At 41.9% G+C, this 26,743-nt stretch overlaps 1 protein-coding gene and 1 pseudogene across 1 annotated transcript; one reads left to right on the top strand and one right to left on the bottom strand.

Moving 5' to 3' along the window:
• Positions 1-16,907: 16,907 nt before the first annotated feature.
• LOC127675775 (EKC/KEOPS complex subunit LAGE3-like) lies at positions 16,908-18,022 on the bottom strand. The gene is made up of 3 exons (XM_052171879.1): positions 17,673-18,022; positions 17,234-17,362; positions 16,908-17,052 (listed from the first exon to the last, which is right to left on the bottom strand). Exons 1-3 carry the CDS (start codon positions 18,020-18,022, stop codon positions 16,908-16,910), a joined length of 624 nt encoding a protein of 207 aa, XP_052027839.1.
• Positions 18,023-22,317: 4,295 nt separating this feature from the next.
• On the top strand, positions 22,318-23,178 carry LOC127675319 (40S ribosomal protein S2-like; annotated as a pseudogene).
• The last annotated feature ends 3,565 nt before the right edge of the window (positions 23,179-26,743 follow it).

Genomic DNA, 26,743 nt, shown 5'->3' with positions numbered 1-26,743 from the left:
CTCATGCAGACTCTAAGAGAACACAAATGCCAACCAAAACTACTATATCCAGCAAAACTCTCAATCACCATAGATGGAGAAACTAAGATATTTCATGACAAAACCAAGTTTACCCAATATCTATCCACAAACCCGGCCCTAAAAAGGATAATAGGAGGACAACACCAATACAAGGAGGGAAACTTCACCCTGGAAAAAGCAAGATAGTAACCTTTCATCAAACCCAAAAGAAGTTAAGCATTCAAATTTAAAAAATAACGTCAAAAATGATAGGAAGTAACAATCACTATTCCTTAATATCTCTTAACATCAATGGACTTAATGCCCCAATAAAAAGACACAGACTAACTGAATGGATACGTAAACAGGACCCTACATTTTGCTGCTTACAGGAAACACACCTCAGGGTCAAAGACAAACACTACCTTAGAGTAAAAGGCTGGAAGACAATTTTACAAGCAAATGGTCTCAGGAAACAAGCTGGAGTAGCCATTTTAATATCAGATAAAATTGACTTTCAACCCAAAGTCATCAAAAGAGACCCTGAGGGACACTTCTTGCTGGTCAAAGGAAAAATACAAAAAGAAGAACTGACAATCCTGAACATCTATGCCCCAAATGTAAGGGCACCCTCTTTTGTAAAAGAAACTTTATTAAAACTAAAAGCACACATTGCACCTAACACAATAATTGTGGGTGACTTCAACACTGCACTTTCCTCAATGGACCGATCAGGAAAACAGAAACTAAACAGGGACACAATGAAACTAATTGAAGCTTTGGACCAATTAGATTTAACAGATATATATAGAACATTCTATCCTAAAACAAAAGAATATACCTTTTTCTCAGCACCTCATGGTACCTTCTCCAAAATCGACCATATAATTGGTCACAAGACAGACCTCAACAAATATAAGAAGATCGAACTAATCCCATGCCTCCTATCTGATCACTATGGAGTAAAAGTGGTCTTCAATAGCAACAGAAACAACAGAAAGCCCACATACACGTGGAAACTGAACAATACTCTACTCAATGATACCTTGGTCAAGGAAGAAATAAAGAAAGAAATTAAAGACTTTTTAGAACACAATGAAAATGAAAACACAACATACCCAAATCTATGGGACACAATGAAAGCAGTACTAAGAGGAAAACTCATAGCCCTGAGTGCCTCCAAAAAGAAAATGGAGAGAGCATACATTACCAGCTTAATGACACACCTGAAAGCCCTGGAACAAAAAGAAGCTATTTCGCCCAGGAGGAGTAGAAGGCAGGAAATCATCAAACTCAGGGCCGAAATCAATCAAGTAGAAACAAAGAGAACCATACAAAAAATCAACAATACCAGGAGCTGGTTCTTTGAGAAAATCAACAAGATAGATAAACCCTTAGCCAGAATGACCAAAGGGCACAGAGAAAGTATCCAAATTAACAAACTTAGAAATGAAAAGGGAGATATAACAACGGAAACTGAGGAAATCCAAAAAATCATCAGATCCTACTACAAGAGCCTATACTCAACACAACTGGAGAATCTGGAGGAAATGGACAATTTCCTTGACAGATACCAAATACCAAAATTAAATCAGGACCAACTAGACCATCTAAACAGTCCCATAATGCCTAAAGAAATAGAAGGAGTCATAGAAAGTCTTCCAACCAAAAAAAGCACAGGACCAGATGGCTTCAGTGCAGAATTCTACCAGACCTTCAAAGAAGAGTTAACACCAATACTCTTCAAACTTTTCCACAAAATAGAAACAGAAGGAACACTACCCAATTCCTTCTACGAAGCCACAATTACGCTGATACCAAAGCCACACAAAGATCCAACAAAGAAAGAGAACTTCAGACCAATTTCCCTTATGAACATCGATGCAAAAATACTCAATAAAATTCTTGCCAACCGAATCCAAGAACACATCAAAACGATCATCCACCATGATCAAGTAGGCTTTATCCCAGGAATGCAGGGTTGGTTCAATATACGGAAATCCATCAATACAATCCACTACATAAACAAACTCAAAGAACAAAACCACATGGTCATTTCATTGGATGCTGAAAAAGCATTTGACAAAATTCAGCATCCCTTCATGCTTAAAGTCTTGGAGAGAACAGGAATTCAAGGCCCATACCTAAACATAGTAAAAGCAATATACAGCAAACCGGTAGCCAGCATCAAACTAAATGGAGAGAAACTTGAAGCAATCCCACTGAAATCAGGGACCAGACAAGGCTGCCCCCTTTCTCCTTATCTTTTCAATATTGTACTTGAGGTACTAGCTCGGGCAATTCGACAACATAAGGAGGTCAAAGGGATACAAATTGGAAAGGAAGAAGTCAAACTATCATTATTTGCAGACGACATGATCGTCTACCTAAGTGACCCAAAGAACTCCACTAGAGAGCTCCTACAGCTGATAAACAACTTCAGCAAAGTGGCAGGTTATAAAGTCAACTCAAGCAAATCAGTGGCCTTCCTATACTCAAAGGATAAGCAGGCTGAGAAAGAAATTAGGGAAATGACCCCCTTCACAATAGCCACAAACAGTATAAAGTATCTTGGGGTGACTCTTACCAAACATGTGAAAGATCTGTATGACAAGAACTTCAAGACTCTGAAGAAGGAAATGGAAGAAGACCTCAAAAAATGGGAAAACCTCCCATGCTCATGGATCGGCAGAATCAATATAGTTAAAATGGCCATTTTGCCTAAAGCACTATACAGATTCAATGCAATACCCATCAAAATCCCAACTCAATTCTTCACAGAGCTAGAAAGAGCAACTATCAAATTCATCTGGAACAACAAAAAACCCAGGATAGCTAAAACTATTCTCAGCAACAAAAGGAAATCTGGGGGAATCAGTATCCCTGACCTCAAGCAATACTACAGAGCAATAGTGTTAAAAACTGCATGGTATTGGTACAGTGACAGACAGGAGGATCAATGGAACAGGATTGAAGATCCAGAAATGAACCCACACACCTATGGCCACTTGATCCTTGACAAAGAGGCTGAAAACATCCAATGGAAAAAAGATAGCCTTTTCAACAAATGGTGCTGGTTCAACTGGAGGTCAGCATGCAGAAGAATGCGAATTGATCCATCCTTGTCTCCTTGTACTAAGCTCAAATCCAAATAGATCAAGGACCTCCACATAAAGCCAGACACTCTGAAGCTAATAGAAAAAAAACTGGGGAAGACCCTTGAGGACATCGGTACAGGGAGAAAGTTTCTGAACAGAACACCAATAGCGTATGCTCTAAGAGCAAGAATTGACAAATGGGACCTCATAAAATTACAAAGTTTCTGTAAGGCAAAGGACACCATCAAGAGGACAAATCGGCAACCAACAAATTGGGAAAAGATCTTCACCAATCCTACATCAGATAGAGGGCTAATATCCAATATATATAAAGAACTCAAGAAGTTAGACTCCAAAAAACCAAACAACCCTATTAAAAAATGGGGTACAGAGTTAAACAAAGAATTCTCACCTGAAGAACTTCGGATGGCGGAGAAGCATCTTAAAAAATGCTCAACTTCATTGGTCATTAGGGAAATGCAAATCAAAACAACCCTGAGATTTCATCTTACACCAGTCAGAATGGCTAAGATTAGAAATTCAGGGGACAGCAGGTGTTGGAGAGGGTGTGGAGAAAGAGGAACACTCCTCCACTGCTGGTGGGGTTGCAAATTGGTACAACCACTCTGGAAATCAGTCTGGCGGTTCCTCCGAAAACTGGGCACCTTACTTCCAGAAGATCCTGCTATACCACTCCTGGGCATATACCCAGAAGACTCCCCACCATGTAATAAGGATACATGTTCTACTATGTTCATAGCAGCCCTATTTGTAATTGCCAGATGCTGGAAAGAACCCAGGTATCCCTCAACAGAAGAGTGGATGCAAAAAATGTGGTATATCTACACAATGGAGTACTATTCAGCCATTAGAAACAATGAATTCATGAAATTCTTAGGCAAATGGATGGAGCTAGAGAATATCATACTAAGTGAGGTAATCCAGACTCAAAAGGTGAATCATGGTATGCACTCACTAATCAGTGGATATTAACCTAGAAAACTGGAATACCCAAAACATAATCCACACATCAAATGAGGTACAAGAAGAAAGGAGGAGTGGCCCCTGGTTCTGGAAAGACTCAGTGAAACAGTATTCAGCAAAACCAGAACGGGGAAGTGGGAAGGGGTGGGTGGGAGGACAGGGGAAGAGAAGGGGGCTTGCGGGACTTTCGGGGAGTGGGGGGGCTAGAAAAGGGGAAATCATTTGAAATGTAAATAAATTATATCGAATAATAAAAAAAAAAAAGAATTAATACCAATACTCTTCAAAAATTTCCATGAAATAGAGACTCAAGGAACACTACCCAACTCATTCTATGAAGCCACAATAACGCTTATACCTAAACCAAACAAAGACCAAACAAGGAAGGAGAACTTCAGACCAATCTCCCTCATGAACATTGATGCAAAAATACTGAACAAAATCCTGGCCAACCGAATCCAAGAATGAATCAAAACTATAATTCACGACGATCAGGTAGACTATATTCCAGGGATGCGGGGATGGTTCAATATATGGAAATCTGTCACTGTAATCCACTACATAAACTGAAGGGGAAAAAACACATGGTTATTTCATTAGATGCTGAAAGGGCTTTTGATAAAATCCAGCATCCCTTCATGATAAAAATCTTGGAGAGACTGGGAATCCAAGGCCCATACCTAAACATAGTGAAAGCAATATACTGCAAACCAGTAGACAACATCAAACAAAAAGGAGAGAAAATTGAAGCAATCCCACTAAAATCAGGGACCAGACAAGGCTGCCCTTTCTCTCCCTATCTGTCTTAGTCCGGGTTTCTATTCCTGCACAAACATCATTAACAAGAAGCAACTTGGGGAGGAAAGGGTTTATTGAGCTTCCACATTGCAGTTCATCACTAAAGAAAGTCAGGACTGGAACTCAAGCAGGTCAGGAAGCAGGAGCTGATGCAGAGGCCATGGAGGGCTGTTTCTTACTGGCTTGCTTCCCCTGGCTTGCTCAGCCTGCTCTCTTATAAAACCCAAGAGCACCAGCCCAAAGGTGGTACCACTCACAAGGGGCCCTCCACACTTGATCACTAATTGAGAAAATGCCCCACAGTTGGATCTCATGGAGGCACTTCTCCAACTGAAGCTCTTTTCTCTGTGATAACTCCAGCCTGTGTCAAGTTGACACACAAAACTAGCCAGTACAATTGACCCCTTGTCAACTTGACACACAAACACATCACTATTAAGCCTCAACCCTTACTTTCTTATTCATCCCCAAGATCTAAATTACTTTAAAAGTCCCACAGTCTTTACATATTAAAAGTTCAATCACCTTAAAATATCCAATATCTTTAAAATTCAACGTCTTTTAAAAATTCAAAGTCTTTTAACTGTGGGCTCCACTAAAATCCTTCAAGAGGGAAATATCAGGGCACAGTCACAACCAGAAGCAAAACTCAAACTCCAAATGTCCAATGTCTGGGATCCAACTCATGATCTTCTGGGCTCCTCCAAGGGCTTGGGTCACTTCTCCAGCTTGTCTTCTAGGCTCCAGCTGCCTGTACTCCACTGCTGCTGCTGTTCTTGGTGGTCATCACATTGTACTGGCATGTCCAAAACACTGCTGACTTCTACTGTAATTAGGCTTCACCAGTAGCCTCTCATAGGCTCTCTTCATGGTGACAAGCCTCTGCTCCTATGCATGACCCCTTCAAGTCCTGGGCCATCAATTGCAACTGAGGCTGCACCTTCACCAATGGCCTTCCGTGGCCTCTCACTGTGCCAAGAGCCTCAGCTGCTCTTCATGACCCCTTCATGCCTTCAAAACCAGTACCATCTGGGTGACTCTTACACAGTACCAAAGTCCAGCCACAGCACAAAATACAACTGTGGCTATCTCTGGAACACAGCCTCTGTGCTCTCAGAAAACACTTCCCAGAAGATTTCATCTCAGTGATGCTGGTCTCTTCTTAATCCCCGCTAATTTCTTAGCTCTAGCTAACCAGCATCAATAGTCCCAGTAACACAAAGGTTTGCTTTAGTGGTTCCGGTATCTTGTTACTCACAGCTGATTCTTCAGCCTCAGCGAACCAAAACCACAGAATCTTCACAATCAAAACATGGCCACTGTAAGAGTCTTTAATCTTCCCTCTGAAATTTCACAAGCCAGGCTTCCATCTTTTGCACTGTTCTTAACATTGTCTTCCAAGCTCCTACCGAACTTTCCACCGAGCTCTTAATATTCTAATGGCTTTTCTAGCTCAAAGTTCCAAAGTCCTTCCACAGTCCTCCCCAAAACATGGTCAGGTTGGCACAGGAATACCCCACTACGCTGGTACCAATTTGTCTTAGTCAGGGTTTCTATTCCTGCACAAACATTATGACCAAGAAGCAACTTGGAGAGGAAAGGGTTTATTCAGCTTACACTTCCACGTTGCAGTTCATCACTAAAGGAAGTCAGGACTGGATCTCAAGCAGGTCAGGAAGCAGGAGCTGATGCAGAGGCCATGGAGGGATGTTTCTTACTGGCTTGCTTCCCCTGGCTTGCTCAGCCTGCTCTCTTATAGAACCCAAGAGCACCAGCCCAAAGGTGGTACCATTCACAAGGGGCCCTCTACACTTGATCACTAATTGAGAAAATGCTCCACAACTGGATCTCATGGAGGCACTTCCCCAACTGAAGCTCCTTTCTCTGTGATAACTCCAGCCTGTGTCAAGTTGACACACAAAACTAGCCAGTACACTATCTATTAAATATAATATTTGAAGTCCTAGCCAGAGCAATCAGGCAGCAAAAGGAGGTCAAATGTATACAAATTGGAGAGGAAGAAGTCAAAATATCACTATTTGCAGATGATATGTTAGTATACTTCAGCAACCCCAAGACTTCCACCAGAGAACTCCTAAAGCGAATAAACAACTTCAGCAAAGTGACTATAAAACTAACTCAAGCAAATCAGTAGCCTTTCACTACTCAAAGGATAAACATGATGAGAAAGAAATTAGGGAAATGATACCCTTCACAATAGTCCCACATCCTAGGCATGATTCTAACGAAGCAAGTGAAAGATCTGTATGAAAAGAACTTGAAGCCTCTGAAGAAAGAAATCGAAGAAGGTCTCAAAAGATGGAAAGATTTCCCATGTTCATGGATTGGCAGGATCAACACTGTAAAAATGGCCATCTTGCTGAAAGCGATCTACAGATTCAATGCAATCCCCATCCAAATCCCAAATCTAGCTCTTCATAGAGCTAGAAAGAGCAATTCTCAAATTCATCTGGAATAACATAAAACCTAGGATAGCAAAAGCTATTCTTCACAACCAAAGATCTTCTGGGGGGAAACACCATCCCTGACCTCAAGCTCTACTACAGAGCAATTGTGATAAAAACTGCTTGGTATAGGTATGCACAGGCAGGAAGATCAATGGGATAAAATTGAAAACCCAGAAGAGAACCAACACACAAAGGAGCTAAAAACATCCAGTGGAAAAAAGACAGCATTTTTAATAAACGGTGCTGGATCAACTGGAGGTCTGCATGCAGAAAAATGCAAATTGACCCATTCTTATCTCCTTGTAGAAAGCTCAAGTCCATCTGGCTCAAGGATCTATGCGTAAAACCAGTCACACTGAAGCTTATAGAGGAGAAAGTGGGGACCAATCTTAATCTGTTTTCTGATAGCCTGAATGTTGTAAATTTGTTACCCAATTTTATTGAAGGCCACATCAAGCTAGATTCTAATCCTATCACCCCTTAGATGATACAGGTCTGCACATTGCTTAAACAAAGAATGAATGTTGTAAATTTGTTACCCAATTTTATTGAAGGCCACATCAAGCTAGATTCTAATCCTATCACCCCTTAGATGATACAGGTCTGCACATTGCTTAAACAAAGAAGAAATCCTATCTTTCTTGAACACCTTTGAGGCTATCAAAATTTCCCAGAATTTTCATCCCAAGGAAACAGTCTGGCTGACCAGCTAGCTAGCCTCCACAATACAGTGTCATAATGTCTCTGAGGCCACACAGTTCCAGTCATTGACCCACCTCAACTAGCAGGGGCCTTATACATAAGTTCCCACACATTCCAATTAAGGACCTCAAAAAAGATAGTGCGTACCTGTAAATCTTGCCAGCCCTTTCTACAGGTGCCTCCCCTCCAAAAAGTGGCAAATAATCCCTGGGGACTCCACCCTAATCATCTTTGGCAAATTGATGTTACACACTATTCCCCATTTGGAAAACTTAAATATATTTTCTTGATTGTTGGTACATTTTCTCAAACATGCTGGGCATCAGCCCATACTGGAGAAAAATCAAAGCATGCCATTAGCCACATGCACCAGTGTTTTGCCATTCTTGGACTTCCAGATCAAATTAAAACAGATAATGGCAAACCTTTTTCAGAGTTTCTCCATATGTGGAAGATCTCCCATACTATAGGGATCCCGTACAACCCGAGAAGACAAGCAATTGTTGAAAGACAAAATCAAGTCTTAAAGTCTCAATTACAAAAGCAAAAGAGGGAGTCCTTACCCCCACATCATTAATTAAAGAAGGCATTATTTACTTAAGATATTTTACATTTTCCAAAAGAAAGTCCCCATTTATCTCCCTTTCAAAAGCACTGGACCTCTTCCATTTTCTATAGCTCAGTATGGGTCAGGTGGAGAGACCCACTGACTGGAGCTTGGAGAGGGCCAGACCTACTTTTGACAGCTGGAAGAGGGTTTGGCTGCATGTTCCGCCAAAATGAAAACAAAAAGATTTTGGATTCTGGCCAGAGACATAAAATACTTGCCCCAACAAAGGGATGATGATAATAATCACTCCAGGGAAATTCCCAGCCTTGAGAGCCCTCCTTCTGCTTCCCCCACGGATTTATCAAGAAAAAAAAAAAGAATGAAGATTCCTCTGTTGATGACGATGATGATGATCCTCCAAAAGATTGATGGGGGATTCAAAGATCCACAATAGGCCTGGGGTGTCCTCAACAAACAGACTGGAGACATGCTGTTTCTATGCTAACTAATCTGAAATTGTTCAAGATAAGATCAAAAAGCTCCAAGAAGACTTAGAGAAGAGGAGAGAGTTTCACGACAACTCAGTGTGGACTGGCCTCCATGACTTCCTGCCCTACCTACTTACCCTCCCTGGTCCCTTCTTCCTTCTCCTTCTCACGGTGGGATCGTGTTTACTTAACAAGATACACAATTCTGTCCAGCAGAACTTAGAGGCAATAAAGCTTCATCAGGTTGAGGTCCATTTTCAAGAGCTCCAGTCCCGAGAGCCCAGGTCAACATACTATTGGCCCTCAGTATGAGTGACCCTCCCTGGCTCTCCACTTGACCAATGACAGCTAAGATCTCAGACATGCTAAAATGACCTAAGATAGGTCTTAGAGCCAAAATTTGAGCCAGTGCGAGACATGGTGTCGAGAGGCAGATAACCTCTGGTGGGGGACAACCTAAGACAGGAGCCCTGTAACCTGCTCATTACAAAAACAAATAGGGCGGGGGGAATGTTGGGTCCTACTCGCCTTGGTTTGAGCCTTCAAGACAAATCTGAGCCTGGCTCAATTTCCGAAGTCATTCGACTCTGCTTAAAAATGACTCCACACAGCCTAGATGAAATCGCCTCTGCCTAGCAACTGCTGATGGCAAAATTTTTCATAGGCCCCATGAAGTCACGTCATATCCCTCGTCATCTCACACCACCCCATATGTTATTTCACCCCATACCCCTATCCCCACTTCCTTGCCAATGTAAGCAAATTGCTGCCTCATTAAAGCGAGTTTCTGCTTTGACAAGACTCCCAGCCTGGTGAAATTCTTCTTGGGTCACCGACACTCACCATCCTGCTCAGCCCTGGAGAGACCTGGCAGGTCCTAGGTTCTCTCCTCGAAGCTATCTGCTAGCAAAGAACTGTCAGTCACCACATTCAGACACTATTGTGGGTACCAAGAAGTGCTTGCTGACAGGAGCCTGATATAGCTGTCTCCTGAGAGGCTCTGCCAGTGCCTGACAAATACAGAGGTGGATGGTCTCAGACAACCAATGGACTGAGCATAGGGTCTCCAATGGAGGAGTTAGAGAAACGACTGAAGGAGCCAAAGGGGTTTGCAACCCCGTAGGAAGAACAACAATATCAACCAACCAGACTCCCCAGAGCTCCCAGGGACTAAACCACCAACCAAAGAGTACACATGGAGTTACTCATGGCTCCAGACACATAGGCAGCAGAGGATGGCCTTGTTGGACATCAAAGGGAGGAGAGGACCTTGGTCCTGAGAAGACTCAATGGGGAATGCCAGGGCAGGGAGGTAGGAGAGGGTGGGTGGGGGAACACCCTCATAGAAGCAGGGGGAGGGAAGATGAGATAGGGGGTTTCCGAGGGGAATTGCAACAGGGGATAACATTTGAAATGTAAATGAATAAAATATCCAATAAAAAATAAAATTAAAGGAAGAACAACTAAATACTTAAACAGACTCAAAATAATAATAATAATAAAAAAGGAAACTAAAATAGCAATAAAAAGCCTTTCAGCTTAAAAAAATAAAAAAAGGTTCAGGACCAGATGGGTTCACAGTAGAATTCTACCAGGTATTCAAAGACCTATAGCTAATCCTTCTTAAATAAAAAGAAACAGGCTCAGCTTCTCTACCTGGTCTGAATAGCTGCTTCCAACTGTCTGTCTCTAAGTGGCCACAAGCCGAACTCTTCCCCAGGCGTGTGGTGCAGGCAAGGAGTGGATTCAAGAGGCGGCGGGCTCCATGGAGAGCAGCGCTTCCACCACTGGGCCACAGGCGCCCAAGCACTGCAACTCCCTGGCAGGGTGGCAGCTCCCGCCACCACCCTGGCAGCTGTTTATCATTCCTAGAAGATTTGTGTTAGAATTTTGGGATATCTAATGTAGAGCAGCATATTATCTGCAAATAGGGATACATTTACTTCTTTCCCTATTTGTACCTCTTTAATATCTCCTGTCTCTCTGTCTCTGCCTGTGTCTCTGTGTCTCTGTTTCTGTGTCTCTGTCTCTCTCTGTCTGTCTCTGTCTGTCTCTGTCTCTCTCCCCCTTCTCTTTCTCTTTCTATCTCTCAAGTTTTTTGAGACAGGGTCTCTCTACATAGTCCTGGCTGCCTTGGAACTCAAGTTCATAGATATCCACCTGCCTCTGCCTCTGCCTCTGGAATGCTGGGATGAAAGGTATGCACCACCACACCCAGCTAATTTCCTTCCTTTGTATTATTATTGCTCCAGAACACAGTGACAGGTGGGGAGTGAAGACAGTGGCCAACCCTGACATGTTCCTGTCTTCAGTGGGGTTGCTTCAAGCTTCTCCCCATTTATGATAGCGTTCGCTATGGGTTTCTCATATATATCTTTTGTCGTGATGAAGGGTGGAAGAAAGAAGAACCCACAAAGTAGCAAAAAGACAGCTACAGATGATAGATGTGGTGCTTCTTTCTTGCTTAAGCCTCTTCTATGGCTTTGCAGCAGAATCCATGAAGAAAATGTATTCCAGACTGGCACATTCACTGGCTGTGGCACAGTGTGTTTGAGGCTTCATCTCAGCCTGGTGAGTACCATGAACTCATGAAGCTCCAGTCCTGACTATCAAACAAGTGAGGACAGTGCACCCATGAGGTTTCAGCCCAACCTGTAGCCCCACTGAGGACTGTATGCCCATGAAGCATCAGCCCTGCTCATTTCCTGATGAGGGGTGAGGTCAGGAGGCCTGCTGAAGTTTCAACTACCCATTTTTCCCAGTGATTAATTAGGCAGGCCTGCTGAGGCTCTAATTCCTTAGCCTCCAAACCCTGCAGGGGCTCCAATCTGTCCTGACCCATGACTCTGTTAGGTTTGCAACCACCCCAGGTACCCTGGAAATCTGTAAATCAGAGCTGTCTCAGCTCGTGAATAACATGTAGGTGTGGTGTTGGGAACTTTACAGAAAAATAGAACTGATGAAAAGTAAACTTGGAAAGTACTAGAGTTTGAGTCTGGTGCCACAACAAAAATTATTAATCCTACAATAATGGTTTCCAATAAGAGTGAACTAGATGAAATCCCTACTTATAAGTACTTTCAAAGAAATAAAAAATTAGTTAAATAAAATCCTCCCGGAACAAATCCCAAAACGCCATAAACAAACATCTGAATGAGAGAAGGGAGTCAATTCAAGAAATTTAAAGAGGGATTTAATAAAGCGACAGAAATTCTGAAGAAAAACCAGACTGAAATGAGCATAGCAAATGAAATAAAAAAGCTGAGCATAGCAAATGAAATTTTAAAAAGCTGGTGAAACAGCTTAGTATGAAAGGAGAGCTCTCAAGTTGCTCTTTTGTTGTGCCAGGGAAATGTTAGTGATCTCCAAAAACACTTATAAGAGCCAATCTGATGCAACTCACATCAGGGTCTTTATTCTATTCCAGCTAGCTTGGTCCCCCTCAACACACCATCACGCGGGACGGTTTTGTTGGTGGATGAGCCCAGAATGCCTATCGGGACAAGGCTTTATAGTAAGCAGCAAGCAGGGAATATGTGTGTAAGCATCTAATTGGAAAATTACTGTGGCCTTTAACATAATTGGTTGGTGCTGGGAGTCATATAAACTTAACTTCTGCTCCCTTCTGCACTGGTGGTCATTAGGCAGGGGGTGGGCTTGTAACCTCGGGGTACAGGTTTGTTGGGGGGAATAACCTGGAGACACTGGCCTTGTTGAGGGTGTAACCTGGAAACTCTGGTCTTATTGGGGATTAGCCTAGACACTGGTGCTAGGCTTGGGTTTGTTGGGGGGCAAGTTGGAAACTAATGCGAGGTACCAGCCCGCTAGTTTACCTGAGTTCAAACTTAAAGCAGGTTCTCTAAAATGGAGTCTGAACTTAAAAGCTTTGGCATTTCACTCTGACTTCCACATACATGCACAGCACACAAACCCACACTCACATAAAATAAATGTTTAAAAAAAAAACCTCTGTGGATATCCTCACCAATAGGATCAAGGAGGGCCTTACAAGTCTGATGAGGCAAGTTTGATCCCTGGAGTCCATATGTAGGTAGAAAGAACTGATTCTTAAGGTTGTCCTCATATTTCCACACATGCTGTGTGTGACATGTGCACTCTCATGAACACATGCACATTGTATTTGAAGACAAATGGAAGAATTGGGATATGTAATCAAGAAGAAGATAAGTTACTAAGAAGATCTGAGTGTGACTTTCAAGATATTATTAGTACTATAAAAATACCAGATTTAAGACTCATCAGTCCAAAAGGTGTAGAATTCCATTCTAAATGCATAGAAAACATTTCAATGAAATAATAGAGAAATTTCCTAAATTAGAGAGAAGCCAATCTAGATATGAGGCATTTATATCATCAAATAGACAAGACCAGAGAAGTTCCCTTCCTCATATTATAATTAAGCCACTAAATATACAGTACAAAGAAAGAATATTGAAAGCAACAAGTCACTTGTAAATGTATATGCACCAAATGTTAGTGTATACAACTTCACAAAACAAACACTGCTGTAGGTAAAGTCAAAGATTAACCCCAGAACCACAAAATAGTGGGTATCTTCAATACCCTTTCACCAGTAGGCGAACATCTGAACAAAAAGAAACATCGAAGTTAAACGATGTCATAGATCAAATGGACTTAAAAGACATCTAAAGAACAATCCATCCAGACACTACAGTGTATGCATTCTTTTTGGCAGCCCATAGACTTTCTCTAAAATAATCATACATAAGGTTAAAAAAATGTGTTGCCAAATGTAGTGGTTTAAATAGGTTTGGCCCCCATAGACTCATGTGTTTGAATGCTTGGCCCACAAAGAGTGACACTATTAGGAGGTGACACTATTATAATAGTGTCTATAAGAATAGACACTATTCTAACTATCCTTGTTAGAATAGGTATGGCCTTGTTCTAGGAAATGTGTCACTCTGAGGGTGGGCTTTGAGGACTCCTAGTGCTCTAGCTCTGTCCAGGACGGGAAGAAAGAGAGTCTCCTCTGCAGAAGAGCCCATCTCTTCCTGGCAGCTTTCAGATCAAGATGTAGAACTCTCAGCTCCTTCTCCAGCACCATGTCTGCCTGGATGCTGCCATGCTCTTCTCTATGATGATAATGGACTGAACTTCTCAAACTGTAATCTATCTCCAATTCAGTGCTTTCTTTTATAGGAATTATTAGGTCATGGTGTCTTTTTACAGCAATGAAACCCCAACGAAGATAAATATAAAAATTTTGCAACAATTTCTTGTGTTCTCTCTGATTACAATAGAGTAAGACTGTGAATGAACAGTGATAGAAATTATAGAACATATACAAGCTCATAGAGATTAAATAACACACTAATTTTCAGAGACAGGGTCTTGTGTAGTCCATATTAACCTCTAAATCATTATGTAGCTGAGGTCGTCCTTGCACTACTGATCTTTCTGCATCTACCTCCTAAGACATAGAATTACAAGTGTGTGCCACCATGCTCAGCCTAAACAACATACCATTGTATGCTGACTACTAGTTCATTAAAGGAATCAAGGAATTCAAGAAATTTCTAGAAATAAATGAAAATACAATATTCTAAAATTCAGGGGATAGAATGAAAACAGTCCTAAGAAGTAGTTTATAGGTGTCAGGGCCTATATTAAGAAAGCTGAGATATTTCAGGGCTGGGAAAATAGTTCAGCTGATAAAGTGCTTGCTCTGGGAACATGAGGACCTGAGTTTGTAGCTCCAGTATTTGTGGGGGGGGGGGGGGAAAGGAGCCAGGTGCAATGGCCCATGCTTTTATCCCAGAACTGAGAAGGCAATGAAGGGAACTTGCTAGCCAAGGCATTCTGGCTAAATTGGGAAGTTTCATGTTCAGTGAAATCAATCCCTGGCCTCCACACATGAATGAGAGCACAATTCCCTCCTGTTCCACTTCTGTGAAATCAGAGCTATCAAATAAATAAATGATATGGTCCTTGGAAAAAGAACATGTTAGCCCACAAATCAGTAGATGGAAAGGAAAAAATTGTTAAGCCCAGAGTAAAGGGAGGCAAGATGGCTTATTGAACTAAAGCCATTGCTTCACAAACTTGACAGCCTGAGTTTGATAACTGGAATTAATGTAAAGGTGGAAAGAGAGAAACTAGCTCCACACAATTGTCCACAATGCACAGTAAACAATACATACACAGTAAAAAATATGTAAAATAATAATAAAAGATTTAAAGGTTTAGAGATGAAAAGGGAGCCATGTTGACAAATAGTAACGAAACTCAGAACATCCAGCTCTAAACCTTAAAAACACATGCTTTACCAAACTGGTAAATATAAAATAAAATCTAAAATAAGTGGATGAATTTCTAGATGTATATGAACTACTAAAACTAAGCCAAAAACTAGACAAATAATGTAAACAAATCAATGACAAGTTATAAGATTGAAGAAGCATAATAATACCTTAAGACTAAAAATTTCATGTCCAGGTGAAATTTTTCACTGCTGAATGCCACTGCTGAATTCTAGATCTTTAAAGGAAAACTAATACTAATGCTTTAAAAACTGTTCTATAATTTAGGAAAAGAATAGTAACAAACACTTCAAGATGGAGGCATAGGTAAAGGCTTTCTGAATAGGACTCCAGTTGGTCAGGATATTAGGCTAACTACTGACAGAACCACATAGGGAAACACATTAAAACTGCACTGAGAATCTGTCTTATTAGCCCAGTTAGAATGACTATTATCAAGACAACAAATGATAACAGATGCTGCTGAAGATGTGGGGAAAGGGGAAATCTCATTGATTGCCATTGTAAGCTAGTACACTGGCATGCAGGTTTCTCAAAAAGCTAAAAATACAGCTACTTAAGACGCTGATATGGCACTCCTGAACAAATATCTAACAGTTTACATCCTGCTACAAAGGCACTTGCTCATCTTATTCTTGTTAATTTGCAACTCGATTAATATTAGCTAAATATTGGAATCAGCCTATGTGTTTATCAACAGGAGAACAGAAAATGAAAATGTGGCACAGGTAATTTTATTCACCCATCAAAAAATTCATATATTGCAAGAAAATGGATGAGCTGTAAAATATATTAAGCAAAGAAAATCAAGGCTCAGAAGTAAAAACTCAAAATGTTCAATGTAAAAAGTTACCTTCTAATTTTTATATATTTATGTGGCACTTAGTGTAAGTAGATTCCAGTAAAGTAGAGGGTCCAGAGAATTGAAAAATAAACATTAAGGAAGGAATAGAAAGAGTGACAGAACATATCTGATATGAAAATAAAAAGGAGAGGGATACTGAAGATGAAAGGGTTAAGGCTGGGATAGATGTAGAGAAAGGAAGGGCAAGGAAGAGAGCACAAGAAACAAAACAAGAAAAACCCAAGTGTGTATGCAAGAAGAAATAACCTGTATTGCATGCTAAAATTAAAAAAAATAACTCCATTAAACGCTCTAAGACTCTTAATTACATTAAATTAATTTATTTAATTTAATTTTCCTTCCATATCCCAAACTGTCTTAAATTACTTTAGACTACTCAAACATTTATATTCCAGAACTCCACAGAAGCACATAGATGAGAAATCTGGAGGTTTCTGCTATATTAAAGTAAAATCAGATGAAAAACATTTGTTATTTTTTATTTTTTCAGTAACATTTAAACAACCACTCCTTCAGCAACCGAGAAACAATGTAACCAAGAGACTGACTGATATGGAGCACAGAGCATTGAAGTGCTGAAGTTTAAGTTCAAAATAACAATTGCTCAAAACAGGAAACACTTCTGACTTTTCTTGTATCTGGTAACATGTTAGGATTCGCGACTTCTTCCTCGTCCCCGTTTGACAACAGCCACAAACTCCAGGCGCTGAATGTTTCTCATCACCAGGGAGAGCTGGTCAAGGAAAGTGTTGATGGAAATTCGGAAGAGGACAGGGTCTTCAGTAGTCCACCTACTAAAATTGAGAGAGAAAGAGACACCGTCAGGGAAATGATCAGGGATCTATCTGTTCAGGTCCGCCACCTACTGCCTTCCTGCTTACATATAATCTACCAGTGTCTCCCTTAGGGCTCCACTAGAGTGCACATTGCCTCCCAACCCTGAGGCCACCCCCTCCACACTTTTGGAATACTGACACAGCCAGGATCCTGTCATTCACCGTGAACTCCTGTTGAACCATCACTTGCTGGCGACGGGCATTGGCGACCAGGGACCTGCGGGCCATGTCTGCCTCCACTGCAGTCCGGAAAGGCACTGTTACAGAGCTAGGAGGAGATAATGTTAAGGCACCATCCACTGCATACTCTACTTTTGCCTGGATATACCTACTAGGCCTGCCTGGGAATGAACCCTCCTGTAACCCAAGCCCAGTCACCTCCTGCCTCCTCAGTGGTTCTGGTCTTATTCTACACTCTTCAGCCCTCTCAGGAAAGGAGTCTCCTTGTCCTGTCATGACTGCCCACACTGCACCTGTCTGTCCTTTCTCTAGTCAGCTGTGCACCGAAAAACTTCCATGGAAGTTTTAGCCTCCTAATCTTCCTGTAGCCCCTGCCATGGTCGCCTAGGAAAAGATACAACTCCAGGAGTCGATTTCCAGTTGTTGATGCAGTATCTCCGCTGGGTCCAGGGGCAAGTGGCACCTGCTCGCTGTGGGGAGCTGCCTCTTCAGCTGCTGCTCCAGACCCTACAGCACTCCCTGGGCTGGGGCTGCCTGGAGCAGCCTGACTTCCAGGAGCAGCCGGTGTCCCAGGAGCAGCTGGGCTCCCAGAATCTTGTGGGCAACTCTGAGGGAAGTTGCCATGGTCACCTTCAGTTGTCGAATTTTGAGAGCTAACCTGGACATCGGGAGCTTGAGGCCTCCGTTGGCTATCCTCACCTTCTTCAACCCCTGCTCTCCCATCTAAGCCCTCAACAGGGTCCTGCATGACTACTCTGGCTTTTCCCTCAGCGCCCCAATCCTGTCACTAACGCAACCGCAACCGTACCACCCTCAATTCGACTAAAAATAGGAAGTTCTTGTGCCAAGCGCAGCGGGTTTATACACGGAACAGCACGTGAGGCGCACTGCGCATGCGCAAACAAGATCTCGCGAGGGTTGGTTCCCTTTAATTTAGCGTTCTGCCCAGACTCTGCGGGGAGGGGAGAAGGTGGGGGCTCAGCATCTCGGAGAGCCCGCAAAGTACAGCTGTTTCACACAGCTCTTTCTCAGGGGACTTGTACAGGTTGTATAGGGACTTATATGGGACCCTTCAATATAGGTTCCCTCCAGGCTGTTCCACCCACGAATGGCACTGATCCTAACAAACTTGAAGCTTTAGGAAGCTCAGTCAGGTTGCAGGAGTCGGGTATTCAGAGAACCTGAGCAAGCTGACTGACCAGCGGCCCTGTCTCTAACACCCTGACAGGTTAAGACTCTGCTATGTCAGTTTTGACCTACTGTTCTGCCCAAACGTTTCTGCATTGATCATGACATCCTCACATGCAATTATAATTCAGTTCTCTTCACCTGGCATTGCCTAGTGACACTGATTAGTGTGATTGAAAGGGTAAGCTTATCATGGCCCTCGATTACGGTGTTCCAAAAGCGAGGTGGGCATATAGAAACTATCTGTTACAGCAGCAGCCTCTGTTTGGAATCCAGGACACAAGCTTGGCCTTTGTCATAAGGAAGAGATGTATTTGCATGCTCAGCAAAGCCGCAAGTGCTTTGAGGGGTAGAACTTCTCCTATGTTTCCCGCATTGGAGGATTGTGCTTCCTGCTTGGAGGCGGTCAGGTGGTGAGGGGCTCTGGGTTCCTCTTAGGGTGTGGAAGAAGTGTGAGTGACGATGCAAGATGATGACCAAGATGCTGCTGTGGCAGAGACGGCTGCCACAGCTGCTGATGCATTTGGAAATATAAGACGAGGATACTCTGCTAGGTCTTGAAGCCATAGAGTTAACCACTGTCCTTTTGATACTTAAGGGGTAGGAGCATCAATATAGGCCCCCTACCATATTCAGAGGTACCTTATATTCTTGCCATGAGTGGAGATACCCTATCAGAATCCAGAGGGCAGGGCGAACTCATCCCCTTAAGACATCTTTTGCCAGGTGTGTGTGTACATCCTCGAAGATGTTCTGTTCCATTGGCCAAGTCAGAGCTGGATAGATGCCTCAGGCCCACAACAGAAGGATAGGAGGAAGATTTCTTTATGTGTATCATACCTATTCAGCACAGTCACGTCAGTGGGGGTGGGTATTTGGTGTTGTTATCAACTACATAGGATAGTCTTGGAAGAAAACAGCCAGGGAAACTGGAAAAACGGCAAATTGGGGGTTGGTGAAAGCTCAGACTTTGGTGGTGCCAAATTTGAGTCAGAAACCTGAGTGCAGCTCTGGAGTATTTAGGTGCTGTGTGACACTATTACTGGGGACATGTGAATCAACATCTTCTATCACATATAGGGAATGGACAAAGGTCTGAGTAAGGTCACTACAAAAATCCAACTTGGTGAACCAACAAGTTAATTCATTAAGGTTAGTTACAGGAGCAGAAATAACTCAAAAACAGCTGCATCAGCAAAGCATTGGTAACAGGTCTAGAAATGTGAAGTGAACTTTACAACTGGCAGCCAGCTTAATAAGTTAGGAAATTAGGTTAAATTCAGGTTAATCAGGTGGTCTGAGCTTCTTTCAAGGAGCTTGGCTGATCTCTTCTTCTTTATGTGGCTCAGCTAGTCCGAGACTCTTCATTGTGGTTCAGCTTGTTTGAGACACTCTCTGATTAGTCTTTACAGCTTATGTAAGCTTGAGGGAGAAGTGGGGCTAGGCAGTTTCAGGGACATCCTGATGTTTTTTGAGTTATTTACCTGATTTTTAAAAGCTTCGTTGCAGGATGGAGTTTTCACCTATCTTTTTAACATCTTGTGTCTTAATAAGCTTCCCTACAAGATAGCGGTTTTATATCAGAGGAAATTGTTATACAGGTATCATGGTGATAGGGAGGCCTGAGATAAAAGCAGCATCGGTATCAGACTGTGTCCTAACCAGAACTTTATTACCATCCTCCTCATAGTACCTTTCTCATCAGCCTTCCACTATCTGGTCCTACAGGACTAGCCCTTTCAACGTGCAATAAAGAGAGAACTCGCAGTGTCTGTTGGCATACTAGTGATGTTAGAATACAAAGGAGTCTGGGTAGGCCATGGTAGCCTGTGGCCCGGTTAACTGCATCAGCAAGGTCCTTATGAGATGTCAGTGGGATCACTCAAGAATCGATAGGATCTAAGAACATACCCTGATGTAAAGAGCCTGTTCCCACCAAAAGTATCACCAAAAGTAAATGCACATTCATTAACTTTCTTCTCTTCAACCTCATTTTGAACTGATTGACTGACAAAGACTCTGAATACTTGGAAATTTCCATTACTTTCTGCCTGGACCAGGTTATTCTGTTGATACAGATCATATAGCATATAGCATTTATTTTTGTTCTCTCTCTCTCTCTCTCTCTCTCTCTCTCTCTCTCTCTCGTTAGGCCTCATCCAGGCAGAGGCAGCTAAGTCTAACCAAACATCACTTAGATTGAGCATCCCTCCCCCCAGGAGATTGGGTCTAAGTACTGGCTGTCACCTCATCTTGGAAGCCTAATTTATAGATTGAATTGGTCCTTTGGTACTCCCTACCCTATTGTTGGAGGGAGGTGCATAGCTTGAAAAACAAAACAAAATATGAATGGTGTGGCAATAAATATTGATGTGCAACTATCTCTGTGATATGTGACTTAGAGGCTTTCAGGAGGAATACATGGTGCATATGAGAGATCTAATTGTAGTGTTTTGGGAAACTTCCATAGAAGTTGGATTAATTTGCATTCCCACCAGCAGTAAATATGGTTCACTTTGGTTCGAATATGTTCACCTGCATGTGTTATTATTTATTTTATTTTTGTAGAAAAGATTTATTAATTTTTGCAGGCACAATGCCTTTGTACATTGTGTAAAGATTATCCTTGTATTAATCAAGTGCTTATTTCTCTGCCCTCACACCTTGTTGCAATTCAGACATGGCATTGTAATGCTTATCCCAAATATCTATTTCAAGTTTGTGTAAACAATGCTCACCATTTATTCTCTGCCTTGTCAATAAAAGCTGATCAGCTAATGATTGGGCAGAAGAGACTTCTGGGAATGAAGTCATAGGGTGGGACTGCTGACATCCAGGGGAGGAGGAGAGAGAGAAGAAGGGGTATTCAGACAAGAAGAAGGTGAGAAGGGACATGCTGGGAGAACATATCTGAAGCCCAAAGGGCAAGACCAATAATAAAATGCATGCATCTCGGGGATTTTGCCTAGGAGGGAGCCAGATTAGCCTAGAGGATTAGAATAGATCAAGGTTTTGTGCTGTAAAGTTTGTTTAAATAAATCTAGAAATCTCAGTCTCATTCATTTGGGAGCTAGCCAGGGAGATTGAGAATTACTGCCACTTTAAAAATACTATTAGAAATTCTCTCTCTCTCTCTCTCTCTCTCTCTCTCTCTCTCTCTCTATATATATATATATATATATATATATATATATAAAATTGGATATTTTCTTTTTCTAATTTTCTATATTATTTGTTTACATTCCAAATGATTTTCCCTTTCCCAGTTCCCTCCTCCCCCTAAGTCCCATAAGTCCTCTTCCCAGATATTTTCTTTACTTACATTTCAAATGTTATCCCCTTTCCTGGTTCCTCACCCCCCAGGAAATGCCTTTTCCTATCCCCTCTTCCCCTGCTTCTATGAAGTTACTCACCCTCCACCCTATCCTGCCTCCCTGCCCTGGCATTTCCCTATACGGGGGGCATCAAGTCTTCTCAGGACTAAGGGCCTCTCCTCCCATTGATGACCAGCAAGGCCATCCTCTGCTACATATGCAGCTGGAGCCATGGGTCCCTTCATGTGTACTCTTTGGTGGTTTAGTCCCTGGGAGCTCAGGGAGGTCTGATTGGTTGATACTGTTGTCTTTCCTATGGGGCTGCAAACCCCTTCAACTCCTTCAGTCCTTTCTCTAACTCCTCCATTGGGGATTGTTTCTTATATTGTTTCATATTGTGGTTGAGATAAAAGCTAAGAGAAGAAATGATGTCATGTTATTCAATGACTTGTCAACACTCAACTTCACAGGCTCATATATATTTATTTAATATTGTCTTCATTAAAAATATTTTCCTGCTTCTTCTTTGAGAAAATACTAAATGGTGGATGATGCTAGTGCAGTAGGAGGGCCTGGAGGACCCAGGGGCTCAGGATTAGGAGGCTCTGGCAACTTCCATGGAGGATTTGGTGGTCTTAAGGGCCAAGGTTGTGGTCGAGGCCATGGGGCTCGTGGAGGTGAAGCTGAAGACAAGGAGTGGATCCCCGTCACCAAGCCGGGCCGCCTGGTTAAGGACATGAAGATCAAGTCCTTGGAGGAGATCCACCTGGTCTCCCTGCCCATTAAGGAGTCTGAGATCACTGACTTTTTCCTGGGTGCATCCCTAAAGGATGAGGTTCTGAAAATCATGCCAGTGCAGAAGCAGACTCGGGCTGGCCAGAGGACCAGGTTCAAGGCATTCGTCGCTATTGGGAACCACAATGGTCACGTTGACCTTGGTGTTAAGTGCTCCAAGGAGGTCACCACTGCCATCCGAGGGGCCATCATCTTGGCCAAGCTCTCCATCATCCTTGTAAGGAGATCAGGGATCAAGATCGGCAAGCCCCACACCGTTTCATGCAAGGCGACAGGCTGCTGCGGCTCTGTTCTGGTGCGTCTCATCCCTGTCCCCAGAGGCACTGGCATTGTCTCTGCTCCTGTGCCCAAGAAGCTCCTGATGATGGCCAGTATAGATGACTGCTAGACTTCAGTCAGAGACTGCACTGCTACTCACCTTTGCCACTTTTGATGCCATCTCCAAGACCTACAGCTACCTCCCCCCCCCCCCAGACCTCTGGAAAGAGGTCCTTGTTCACCAAGTCTCCTTATCAGGAATTCACTGATCATCTTTTGAAAACCCACACCAGAGTCTCTGTTCAGAGGACCCAGGCTCCAGCTGTGGCTACCACATAGGGGTTTTTATACAAGAAAAGTAAATGAACTAATTCTGTTAAAAACTATTTTCCCATGCAGATCCATGCATCATTTGGGTTGCTTATTACAGAGTAAAGAGAAGATCTTGAAAATTTTGATACAATTACAAGAATAGTGTAAATAGCTATCTAAAGAGTGTAAATAGCTATTCTTATGAAAGTTTATATTTTACATAGGTTTACATCACTTTGACTATGATTTAATACTATAATTGTCATATAATTGCACTGTACTCTTTCAACTATACAGTATTATGTCTGTATTAGTTATTTTTGCATACGTATGATTACTTTTTTTTTACTGGTTTTTTTTAATTATTATTCGATATAATTTATTTACATTTCAAATGATTTCCCCTTTTCTAGCCCCCCCACTCCCCGAAAGTCCCGCAAGCCCCCTTCTCTTCCCCTGTCCTCCCACCCACCCCTTCCCACTTCCCCGTTCTGGTTTTGCTGAATACTGCTTCACTGAGTCTTTCCAGAACCAGGGGCCACTCCTCCTTTCTTCTTGTACCTCATTTGATGTGTGGATTATGTTTTGGGTATTCCAGTTTTCTAGGTTAATATCCACTTATTAGTGAGTGCATACCATGATTCACCTTTTGAGTCTGGGTTACCTCACTTAGTATGATATTCTCTAGCTCCATCCATTTGCCTAAGAATTTCATGAATTCATTGTTTCTAATGGCTGAATAGTACTCCATTGTGTAGATATACCACATTTTTTGCAGTATGATTACTTTCTTATGCAAGGTTAAGGTTTATTTTCTCTGAACTACTTATCTGCAGAAAGGAAGCACATATGGCAGATGCTCCAATATCCAAGTCAATGTCATTCTAGCACTGCCATGCTTTTCGCTTATTTAAGCCATCTAAGTTGGGTTTGAAACCAAAGGCACATAGAAGAAAATGTAAAGGGGGAAGGAAGGTCATATGACAGTAGCATTTGAGGCAGGTAACCACGCAATGTTTTGCTTATCTCACGTAAGCTTAGAGTTTGTGCTGCTTTTCCAAAGCTATCATCTCAGTCTTTTAATTGGTGTATTTAGAACATTCACATTTAATGCAATTATTGTTAATTCTGTCAATTTACTTTTATTTTTCTGTCCCCCTGTTGTTTCCTTTTCTTTATCTTCTTATGGGTTACATGGACTTATTTTATAATTCTATTTTTATTCATTTATAGTGCCTCAGGATGCCTCTTTTTTTTCCTGCTGATGCAGTAGCATTCGTGACTATTTTTTTATTCTTCTCTCATATTACATCCTGACCATAGTCCCTCCACCATAACCATCCTGCTCTTCCCCAGATTTACACCCCCACTGCTTCCCCTCTGAAAAGAGCTGCACTCCCAGGAACATTAATCAAACAGTCCAACAAGCTACAATAAGACCATCACATGAAGGCTGGGCAAGGCAAACCAGTAAGAGAAAAAGGGTCTCAAAAGTAGGCAAAAGAGTCAGGGACAATTGCTGCACTCACTGGTTTTACACTGTTAGGTTTTTACACAAGAACACCAAGTTAATCAGCCATAATGTACTTGCTGCATTCAGTTATACAGCGCTATATGGATGGGTGATGTCGAAGTTCTGAATTACTAAAATTTTTATAAAAACAGTATCTTTCATATTGAGTGTTGTAGTAGCTCCTTTTGTGTAAAGTATTAATGCAGAGACTGATGGTTTGGGAAACATGTAGGGTGTTACAGGAATAAGGCTTGCAAGGAATTTACCTGGAAAAAAATAGTATCATATGAGTAGGGAAGGTCTTACATCCTACATTTGTTTTTGTTTTTTGTTTTTTTTTTTCTGTAAGAATTCCAAGTATTTAATGTGGAGCTTCACATTACATCACCATGTTTTGCCTTATTTTTCAAATACACAAAACAATGCATTTTCCACAAAAGGGAAATAAGATGTCCACATTAAAAAAAAAAAAAAGCCTACAAAAAAGTTCTGGAACTAAAAAAAATATTTATATGGCACAATGTGATCTCCAAAGTCCAAAATACTGAAATGAGATCCATGTAAGCATCCTGTTTTTCTTTCTTTTTTATTAGATATATTCTTTATTTACATTTCAAATGATTTCCTCTTCCCCGGTTCCCCACTCCCCAAAAGTCCCATAAGCCCTCTCCCCTCCCCCTGTTCTGAAATCAACCTCCTCTAGGTTCCCTGACCTGGTATTCCCCTACACTGCAGCATCCAGCCTTCCCAGGACCAGGGGCCTCTCCTTCCTTCTTCTTGGGCATCATTTGATATGTGAATTGTGTCTTGGGTATTCCGAGCTTTTGGACTAATATCCACTGGTCAGTGAGTGCATTCTGTGTGTGTTCTTTTGTGATTGGGTTACTTCACATAGGATGATATTTTCCAGTTCCAACTATTTACCTAAGAATTTCATGAATTCAATATTTTTGACAGTTTAGTAGTATTCCATTGTGTAAATATACCACATTTTCTGTATCCATTCCTCCGTTGAGGGGCATCTGGGTTCTTTTCACCTTCTGGCTATTACAAATAGGGCTGGTATGAATATAGTGGAGCCTGTGTCCTTATTACATGCTGGGGAATCATATGGGTATATGCCCAGGAGTGGTATAACGGGGTCCTCCGGTAGTGCTATGTTCAGTTTCTGAGGAACCACCAGACTGATTTCCAGAGTGGTTGTACCAGCTTGCAATCCCACCAGCAGTGGAGGAGTGTTCCTCTTTCTCCACATCCTCTCCAACTCCTGCTGTCTCCTGAGTTTTGGTCTTAGCCATTCTGACTTGTGTAAGGTGAAGTCTCAGGGTTGTTTTGATTTGCATTTCCCTGATGACTAAGAATGTTGGACATTTCTTTAGGTGCTTCTCAGCCATTCAATATTCCTCAGGTGAAAATTCTTTGTTTAGCTCTGTTCCCCATTTTTTAATAGGGTTATTTGGCTCTCTGGAGTCTATCTTCTTGAGTTCTTTGTATATCTTGGATAGAAGCCTTCTGTCGGATGTAGGGTTGGTAACGATCTTTTCCCAATTTGTTGGTTGCTGTTTTGTCCAGTTGACAGTGTTTCTTGCCTTACAGAAACTGTAATTTTATGAGGTCCTATTTGTCAATTCTTGATGACATCTCAGGGCTGTTTTGATTTGCATTTCCCTAATGACTAATGAAGTTGAGCATTTTTTAAGATGCTTCTCCGCCATCCGAAGTTCTTCAGGTGAGAATTCTTTGTTTAACTCTGTACCCCATATTTAATAGGGTTATTTGGTTTTCTGGGGTCTAACTTCTTGAGTTCTTTCTATATATTGGATATTAGACCTCTGTCAGATGTAGGGTTGGTGAAGATCTTTTCCCAATTTGTTGGTTGCCGATTTATCCTTTTGATGGTGTCCTTTGCCTTACAGAAACTTTGTAATTTTATGAGGTCCCACTTGTCAATTCTTGATCTTAGAGCATACGCTATTGTTGATCTGTTCAGAAACTTTCCCCCTGTACCGATGTCCTCAAGGGTCTTCCCCAGTTTTTTTTCTGTTAGCTTCAGAGTGTCTGGCTTTATGTGGAGGTCCTTGATCCATTT

Source organism: Apodemus sylvaticus, chromosome X (assembly GCF_947179515.1).
Source record: "Apodemus sylvaticus chromosome X, mApoSyl1.1, whole genome shotgun sequence".
Lineage (NCBI taxonomy): Eukaryota > Metazoa > Chordata > Mammalia > Rodentia > Muridae > Apodemus > Apodemus sylvaticus.
This window is presented reverse-complemented; position numbering and strand designations above follow the sequence as displayed.